The following is a 9,889-nucleotide window of genomic DNA, read 5'->3' as shown; positions in this document are numbered from 1 at the left end:
TTTGACAGAGACAGAGACAGCCAGCGAGAGAGGGAACACAAGCAGGGGGAGTGGGAGAGGAAGAAGCAGGCTCACAGCAGAGGAGCCTGATATGGGGCTCGATCCCATAACGCCGGGATCACGCCCTGAGCCGAAGGCAGATGCTTAACCGCTGTGCTACCCAGGCGCCCCGTAAGAGAGAATTCTTGAATTCAAAGAGCCCTATCTGTTAAACCCAGAGATCAAAGCTAAAATCCCATAATACCAAATACTGATATTAACTTAATGCTCATTGCAAATTCATTACATTCTAAATATATTTAAAATCCAATTATGGAATATTTTACTCAATTTATAGATTTAAGCCAACTTTTTAAAAAATATTTTATTTATTTGAGAGAGAGGGAGGGAGAAAGAGAACAAGTAGGGAGGAGGAGCAGAGGGAGAAGCTGGCTCCCTGCAGAGCAGGGAGCCTGACAGAGGACTCGATCCCAGGACCCTGAGATCATGACCTGAGCTGAAGGCAGATTCTCACCTGACTGAGCCACCCAGGCACCCCTGTGTATAATCTTTTTTGGTCTTTTAATTTATTTCATTAGGATACATTGTAAGAAATGCAATTACTGGAGCAAATAAATTATAGAAACATTTCATAAGGTCTTAATATATCAACATTTTTGTACGGTTAAGTCAATGTGTCTGGTTATTAGTTATGCAGAATAGTCTAGTTTTGCTACAACTTCGTCGGCACCGCTTAAAAAGATATTCCATACTGATGTTATTGGAAGTACGTTGCTACGTTGACATTTTGATTTGTTCTTATCTCATTCTTTGCTTCGGGATCTTTTATGAATTATCTGCTCGGCAAGATTCATGTTGGCTTTACAGCGAGATGCTGCTGTCTCCTAAACACAATTGTTTTTCAGGTCCTAAGCCGGTAGTGTTCCTGCAGCATGGCCTGCTGGCAGATTCTAGTAACTGGGTCACCACCCTGCCCAACAACAGCCTGGGCTTCATTCTGGCAGACGGTGGTTTTGACGTGTGGATGGGGAACAGCAGGGGGAACACCTGGTCTCGGAGACACAAGACTCTTTCAATTTCCCAGGATGAATTCTGGTCCTTCAGGTATGTTTGAATCAACGGGTCTGTTTCCTTAGCACCCTCAATGCAGGCACATCCGGGGAGGCAGCTCGGTGGGGAACTCAGGACTGTAGGAGAAGAAAAACTGATGCCTCATGAAAGGTTTTAACCTGGTGAGGAACTTAGTAAATCACTGTTGGGTAAATGATAAGCAAATCATTGCGTTTTAAGAATTAGATTCATTTGGGGCGCCTGGGTAGCGCAGTCGTTAAAGCGTCTGCCTTCGGCTCAGGGCGTGATCCTGGTGTTCCGGGATCGAGTCCCACATCAGGCTCCTCCGCTATGAGCCTGCTTCTTCCTCTCCCACTCCCCCTGCTGTGTTCCCTCTCTCGCTGGCTGTCTCTCTGTCACATAAATAAATAAAATCTTTAAAAAAAAAAAAGAATTAGATTCATTTACAGATTTTTTAGTTATTTTGGCATTTCAGGTCATGTGGGAGCTGCCGGGTACATCGTGTCCTAGAACCTTCTTCCTTCCTCCATCAACATGCACTGTTCTCTATTTCCGGAAGTTGTCCCCTCCTCTCTGTTACTTCTGGATCTGCCCATCACCCGCTGCGCGGCACTGCGCTTGTCGCATAGGCCCTCCGTGTGTCAGTTTTCTTTTTTGTAAAATGGGGTGAATGAAGACCTATCTCGTGAGGTCGTCAGGAGAATCAGAGGAGAGGATGCAGGGAGAGAGCCTGGTGCCTTGCACGCGGTGGTAACAGTCCGCTCACGCATTTCCTGATGACAAACAGCTCCCGTGCGCGGGTCCAGGGCGGCGTCTTGGTTCCTGGTATTAGAGAAGGTCAGAGCTGTGGACTCCTTCGGGCTTGTTTCCCATTTGTAAAACCACAGCTTACTTAAGGGCAGAAAATGCAAGAACAGGAGCTTTTCCCAAAGGCACGTGCGAGGATGTATATGTTGTCACACCATTTGTAATAGCGAACAGTCGAAGCTGCCAAATGCCCATGAGCCATGAACAGACAGATGGAGTGCTGTGTGTCTACACAGAAAACAGCCAGCAGCTACACAACAGCATGGACGTAGCCAGATACACAAGCATATGTACTGTTTGATCACACTTATGGAAAAGCTCAAGAATGGGTAAAACTAATTTATGGAATCAAAGATGAGGACAGTGGTGAGGGGCCCACGCGGTGCGGTTCATGTATTCTGCGCTCAGTGCTGCTTTCCCGGCTGGGCTTGGCTTACGGGCACCCGTCCCACCGCACCCTTGCTGTTGGCGGGCGATTGTGTTTGCCTGCGATGTCTTAATGAAAGCGTGCCTTTTCTGGATTCCAGTTTTGATGAAATGGCACGTTATGATCTACCAGCTTCGATAAACTTCATTCTGAACAAAACTGGCCAAGAGCAAGTGTATTATGTGGGTCACTCTCAAGGCACCACGATCGGTACGTATGTGATAAAGACTGGAGCCTGATAGGATGTCTTAGTACAGAGTTCGCCTTGGTTCTTCAGAGTGGAATATAAAAAAGTAGTGTTAGTTCGAATAGAGGTGTGTGTTTGTTTTTTGTTTTAATGCTAAGTGGAAACAATGAATATGGGGAGGGCAGGGAATTTGGGGTTGTATTTCACATTCTCTGGGAATTCAGACTTCTGTATCAATGGCTAGACGTGGTGTATGGTTCTCTTGACGTGGAAGGAATTAACGGAAGCCACAGCCTAGTACATGGTTTCCTGGTTTAGCAGAATGGGGATGGGAGAGGATAGAAGACAAGGGCTTTCTAAGTGCGGAGACTTTTAAACAGAAAATAAAAAAGTACACGGACTCTTCAGTGGAATAAAACTAACTACAAACATGCCATGTTAGGCTTCATTTCTAAATAGTTTCTAAAAGTCATATGCATTTTTTTATTTATACTGATTATACAAGGAATGTGTTCATTGTATAGAAAAATAAAAAAAATTTCGGGGCACTGGATGGCTCAGTCAGTTAGGCATTCAACTCAACTCCGGTCTTGATCTCAGGGTTGTGAGTTCAAACCCTGTGTTCAGCTCCCTGCTGGATGTGGAGCCTACTTTAAAAAATTTTTTGGCAAAGTTTAAAGAAAATAAAAATTGCCTGTAATTCTAGCAAATAAGAGTTCCTCTGATGAGGGCCTAGGGACCTGTGCCATGATTTATTTAATTCCTCCTTTTAGTGTGTGCTAAGGTTAGTATCTGTGTTTCTATCACATGACCTCCTTAGAATACATTCCTAAGAAGCAGAATCAGTCAAGGAAAGGTAGTTCTGCTCTTAAGAGTCGTGCCGTGTTTGGGTGCATGTCCGCGCCCTCGCTGCCTCCGAGCACTCTCAGCCAGTTCGAGGGTCTATACACACAGAGGCGACATGGGTGCGTGCACCTTCCTTATGAGTCGAGTTAAGCATTTTTTTTTTTCATTTATAATCCTTCTCCCATGACTTGCCTACTTGTGACCTCTGCCCCATTGCCTTCTAAAGTGACGCTCTGGGGCCAAGTTCAAGGCAAGGAGGGACCCGAGAGGAAGCTAGAAGATATTTTAGAGTAGGAACCTCCTCAGTGTGTACGTTCCCTCTGAGTCATTGGCGACGGATCCGGACGCCTCTGTGAATTATTCCTGGGGATGGGCGGAGGGGGGGCTGGGTGGTGGAGTGCCCTCTTGGGGAGCCTTTCCTTTGCTTGGCTTATGACTAAGGGAACGGGGACAGCTCTGGCTCTCTTCCAGCGTGTATGTAGGTTGAAGACTGAATCAAGCCCTTTACAGGCACTTGATTGACTAGTTTAATCAAAGTCTGCACAAAGTTCAGAGGCCCCCCCTCCGCGGGTGGGTGTCCTGCCTCTTGGTGGGGGTGATGTTGCTGCATGGCTCTCGGGCTGCCGCTAGAGGGCGTATCGCATGACCGCCTTTGTCTTTCCAGAGAAAGTCCTACAAGATTCAATTCCTGTCATCTTCCTTTTCTTCCCACAGGTTTCATAGCCTTTTCACGGATTCCCCAGCTGGCCAAAAGGATTAAAATGTTTTTTGCCCTGGCTCCTGTGGCTTCAGCCAAGTTCTCTCCTAGCCCTCTAGTTAAATTAGGAAAATTTCCAGAATTTCTCTTAAAGGTACTTGGACTCCCCTCACCCCCCTCTTGCCCCACAAACTTCTTTTTCAGACCTGAAGAATTGGCCTTTAGAGGGAGAGTCTGTGCCTTCAGCTCGTTGAAAGCCAGCTGAGGCCAGATGGTCCGTCATGCACACACTATCTGTGTTTAATGTATGATACATGCTACACAGCACGGAATCCCATACAGGAACATACACTTACAATCAGGTACGACATATCGGCCGTGTAAGGGACGTTCACAGGGAATGCCGACTACACTCTGACCTCAGGAAGTGCAGCTTACTTCACCAGACTCCTAGGTTGTTACTGACCTGCCACTGCCATGTCCCTGTGCCCTTCATCCCGAGGAGGTAAAATGGCTGTGTCATGGGAGTGTTCCGGGTTCAGTGTGATTCCTGGAGATTGTGATCTAGTAGCTTAGTAAAGATACAGACCCCCCCACTCCCCACCTTGGAGGTGGTGGCCCGTGCAGTCTGGAGAGGGGCCCAGGACCTGCGTTTTCATAGAGCACCCCACCGGATCCTAATGTAGACAGAACAGACTGGTCTTTGGGAGTCACTGTCCCCGACAGTGGTGTTTTCTGATATCCTGGGACAGTGACAGAGGGAAAAAAATCAATGTTCATAAAACCTTTGCATTTGCTGCTCTGGGAAATCTGCGTGGCCCACACAGAAGCTTAGTGCCCTAACTCTCAGAATATAAAGTTATAAATCAGAAAGACATCAAGGTGGCTCTGAGTGGGCCTGTAAGTGTGTAAGGTGGATTTTTCTTTCTCTGGACATGCCGTCCTGCTTTGACGGAATTCCCAGGGGAGCGTGCCGCACAGTGGCCTTCGGAGAGCAGTTCTGAAGTTCAAGGTCAGCTTCACGTCCTGGTCAGTCCAGAGGGAAGCGAGGCTTATTGCGCTATAAGTCAGTGATGCACTATTGTCTTGTTTTTAGAAGAGAGCCTCGAAAATGTCTGCATGCATCACTAGCGACCGTTAGGTAGACCCCAAGCCAGGAGTTTTAAACACTGCTGCCTTTCCTGCAGTCTGACCTTCTCTGCACACGATGTTTCTCGATTCCTCCCAGCTACTCGTCACGTGGTTAGTCAGGAGAAGAGGCACATTTCAGGAGACCCAGTGTGTGTCTTTAGATATTGGTTGCCTCTCCTGTAGTCGACAGATTGGACAGGCTGTGTGTACGTGGACGGAATCTGCCCAAAGAAGTGCGGAATATGGCCCATACGGTCTTACAACTTCAAATTCGTCACACCCTTTGAAAAACATATCTAATGCTGAAATCTTCATAATTGATTATTTTTTGAGGGGGGAAGAAAGGGCACTGTGTTCAACAAAGCAGGTGCGCCCTTGGTCTGGGCTATGATTTACATTCACCGTGGTTCTTAACACCTCCCGAAACCTCACTCTGAGCACGAGGCTTTTAACATTCGCCCTTTTACACGTTTGCAGTTTCTTGCCTGCCTGCACCAGTCCGTTGGACCATGCTCGCCCCTGGCTTCCGGTGCCTTGCTTGGCATCCCTTGGCTTGTGAGAGTATCACTCCCGTTTCTGCCTTCATTTCCACATGTGTGTGGGCTCCCTGTGTGTGTCTGTCTCCGCCCAGATTTCTCCTTTCTATAAGGACCCCAGCCCTACTACGTCGGGGCCCACCCCGATCACCGCATCTTCCCTTGATGACCTCTGTAAAGACCCTGTCTCCAGAAAAGGTGACATGCTGAGATACTGGGAATTAGGAGCTCACATCCCTTTTTTTCCTGGGGGGGGGGAGGGTACTGCCTTAGAAGGCATTTGAATGTTTCACTCCTGGTCGTCCCTCTGTGGGGTAGGCATCATCAGAAGTGTAACTTAGAGGGAGACACATTTGGGTTCAATCTAAGGAAGATCTTTTTCCGGTTTCCCGTTGCACCAGTGTGTGAAGATCTTTGCGGGCATGGCGACTGCCCCCGAAATACTGGAGCACGTTAGTCGGGGCTTACGTACACCAGAAGTCAGCAGACTTTTTCTCTAAAGGTCCATATGGTAAATACTGGTGGCTTTGTGGATCCTACAGTCTCTGTTGGAACTAGTGAACTCTGCCACCGTAGTGTGAAAACAGCCAGAGACAAAGAGAAAAAGGAGTGTGCCTGCGCGTGTGTCAATAAAGCTTTATTTATAAGAACAGGCAGTGCTGGTGGGGGAGGAATGAGGAGTTCTTGTTTAATGGGAACCGAGTTTCAGCTTGAGGTGTTGGAAGAGCCCTGGAGATGGGTAGTGGTGCTAGTTGCACAGTATTGTGCGTGTCCTAACGGCCCTGACCTGAACACTCAAAAATGGCCGAAAGGGTAAATTCTGTGTTATGCACGCTCTATCCCAAGAAAAAAGCGTTGAAAGAAAAAGACAGCAGGCAGCGGGCAGGGATCGGCTCACTGGCCAGTAGAATTGGATTGGGCGTGCGTGCCCTACACAGACACATTGTTGACCCGTCTTGGCTTCGACTCTGTCTTGGAAGTCACTACCAACCCAGCAGTCCGTGACACCTTTTGGGGATGGCCCTGGGATGAGTGATCATTAATGCCCCTTCCAGTGGCGAAAAGTCTGCTGTGAACGGATTTGATTTTCTGCTGCTTCTCTTCATGGGAGACGTTAAATACTCCTCTCTAACATCTGCTTTTGCCTTATTAGTAAACGTATCGTCTGCGTGTCCTAGTGTGACTGTCCACTGGTTGCCATTTCTTTTCTGGGGTCCCCTATGGTGATGCTTGGCGTGTGTCTTTGCTTCTGAGGTGGGTCAGGGAGGCTTGTCTGCCAGAACAAAATGCTGAGATATTCTTGGGTTCCTTTTTATTTTATAGGACATATTTGGGGTCAAGGAATTTCTTCCGCAGAGTACGTTTTTGAAGTGGCTGAGCGCACACATTTGCAGCCGCGTCGTTCTGAAGGAGCTCTGTGGAAACGCCTTCTTTATTCTCTGTGGATTTAACGAGAAGAACTTAAACATGGTATGTGTGTTTACGCTCAGACTTGCTCTCACTTTCAGTGAGTCTCTTTCCTCTGCGAAGATGCTTGTTGGTGCTGGAGGGTGTGTGAGACGCGGGCCGACCTCCCCAGAGAGCCCTGCGGGGTCTCTCGTTGAGACACAGAGTGAAGCTCGGCTGGGGCCTGGGATGCTGTCTGCCGGGCCTGCTGTTAGCAGCTTCCTGCTGAACGAGGAGACTTGTCATAATTTAAGTCCTGGTATTTATATTCGTTCTAGTGCTCTGTTTCTTTTAAGAGATACTGTAAGTGTATTTAAGTGTGTGTGTGTGTACACATTTATTTTCTTATTTTATAAAATATAGACCCTCAGTCAGCAATATGCCAATGTTTCTGATGCTTTTTTAAAAAAAAATTCTATTTATTTTGAGAGAGAGCGAGAGAGACAGAGCATGAGCGAGGGGGAGGGGCCGAGGGAGAGGGAGAAGCAGGCTCGCCACTGAGCAGAGAGCCTGTCTCGGGCTTGGCTCGATTCCAGGACCCTGAGATCATGACCTGGGCTGAAGGCAGACACTCAACTGCCTGAGCCACCCAGGCGCCCCTTTGCTGGTATTTCTAATATATTTCTTGTTGGTAATGTTGCATTTTGAAAACAGGCTTTAAAATTCTAGAACGAACGCTCTAGGGAATTTTTTACAGTAGGTCTGATTATTATGTGAAATGTTGGAAATTCAGAAAAGTTTGAAGAAGAAAATCAAAATGACCAGTAACCTCAAGCCATGCAGCCCTTCCATTAGTTACCACGTTGCTCTGCTCCCTCCGTGTTTTCTGCACGGGTGCTGTTGTATGTATTTTTATAGGACATTTTTGTAGTCAAAGAACTAGAACTTTTTTCCTTGCTCTTAATCTCCTATATTTGAGATTGCGGCTCTGAAGTGCAAAATATGTTGACATCAGTGTCTCCTTAATGCTGTGTCCATTCTTTATTTCACTGTGTTTCTTTTGCAGTCCAGAGTGTCCGTGTATATAACACACTCTCCTGCCGGAACGTCTGTGCAAAACCTGTTACACTGGGGCCAGGTAGGCGTCCCGGGGTGCAGCGGGGGTTTGTGTCAAATCAGCCTCACAGGGCTCTGTGCCCTCGTGAAGCACTTCTCTGCGAGCCCTTCCCAGGCCCTTCCTGTCCCTCACAAAGCCCGGCTGCTGACCAGTGGGGCTGGTTTCCTTCCCCAGAGTCCTGGGTTCCTGTCATTGTGCTGTTGTGCTGTGGGCAAGTTCACCCCACAGCTGCTGGGCTTATCAGTTTTTCACTGAGTCCTGGATTTATTTCTGTGTTGCTTCACAAAGCAAGATTTGGGAGCATCTGGGAGAGGGAGTCTGCGATGTCATCATGAACCCATGAGCCCAATAGGACTGAAACCATTAGTGGCTACGCCGAAGTAAACCAGTCATGGGCGTAAATGGGAGCCACTTGCTTTTAAAATGCAGTTTTGATTTTTTATCACATACCCCAAACGTAATGCATGTTCGTTCATTCTAGAAAATTTAGAAATTATGTATAAGAAAAAGATAATCTCTTATGATAAAAAAACGAAACTCAGCAATCAGACACAGAGATAGAAAACATGTACCTGGAGATATGAAGTGTCTCGGCATTCTTCTCCCTACCTCTTGCTGCAGATGATTTCAGAAAGAACTGGTTAAAGACGCAGATAGAAATAATAGTTGTAGAAATAGATTAATTGAATTCTTTTCTTCTACTTACTCTTTTATGACTTGATTTTGCCTCACCTAACAGTATATCAGGGACTATTTCTACCTCGGGACATATTTTTGTCGGAATTTCCTTCCTAACTTTTTTTTTTTTTTAAGATTTCATTTATTTATTTGAGAGAAACAGAGAGTGAGCAAAGGAGCTAGAGCATGAGCAGGGGGAGGGGCAGAGGAAGCAGACTTCCCGCTGGGCAGGGAGCCCGATGCGGAACTCGATCCCAGGACCCCATGATTATGACCTGAGCCGAAGGCAGATGCTTCACCGACTGAGCCACCAGGCGGCCTCTACCTTCTTTTTAAATATGAAATAACTCACCATTTAAGCTCCAAACCGAGATGCTGTGGATGTCTTGTGGAGCAGTTGCCAAATGCAGGGCAGACATCGTCTGCATCTGAGTCAGGAGTAGCCTTTAAAATTACACCTTTTAATAAAATATTGTTTAAAAAAAGTAAGGAGAGTTGGGCTCATGGTAGAGCTGTTGGGTTGGCTACAATCCAGGTTTCTAAAAGTGGATATGCAGAAGCTATGCTGGGGATGGTAAGTAAATGTATTAATTCACAGATTAGTATAATGTGGTATTTATATTAGTCCATATAAATATGTTCACATATAATCAATATTTTTCATACTAATACGAATGTATTAATCCATATAAATACATATTAATCTATATATGTCTTTTTTCAGCCACAGAGTTTATGAATTTTAATACTCTTTGTATGACAGTATAAAATACATATATCTTTATATTTAAATTCAATTAATGAACATATAGTGTATTATTAGTTTCAGAAGTAAAGTTTAGTGATTCATCAGTTGCATGTAACACCCGGTGCTCATCCCATCAAGTGCCCTCCCATATAGAAGTCTTAATCCGTATATTGTATGTAATATGTATTTCTTTCCCAAATAAGAGAGCTGATTCTTTGAAAAAGTTCAAGATTCAAATTTCAGTAAAAGTCAGCATGA

General features: G+C 46.0%; 1 protein-coding gene across 1 annotated transcript in view; it reads left to right on the top strand.

Annotated features, from left to right (window-relative positions):
• Positions 1–9,889, top strand: part of LIPA (lipase A, lysosomal acid type) — a 74,614-nt gene that overhangs the window by 60,181 nt on the left and 4,544 nt on the right. The window contains exons 4-8 of the mRNA XM_040624746.1: positions 906–1,104; positions 2,406–2,515; positions 4,053–4,189; positions 7,026–7,172; positions 8,155–8,226. Coding sequence (XP_040480680.1) covers positions 906–1,104; positions 2,406–2,515; positions 4,053–4,189; positions 7,026–7,172; positions 8,155–8,226 — 665 coding nt within the window. The remainder of the gene's footprint in view (positions 1–905; positions 1,105–2,405; positions 2,516–4,052; positions 4,190–7,025; positions 7,173–8,154; positions 8,227–9,889) is intronic.

This window comes from Ursus maritimus, unplaced genomic scaffold, assembly GCF_017311325.1.
Source record: "Ursus maritimus isolate PB19 unplaced genomic scaffold, ASM1731132v1 scaffold_7, whole genome shotgun sequence".
NCBI classification, from domain to species: Eukaryota; Metazoa; Chordata; class Mammalia; order Carnivora; family Ursidae; genus Ursus; species Ursus maritimus.
Note: the sequence above shows the minus strand (reverse complement) of the source record. Positions and strands in the feature narration are given on the sequence as shown.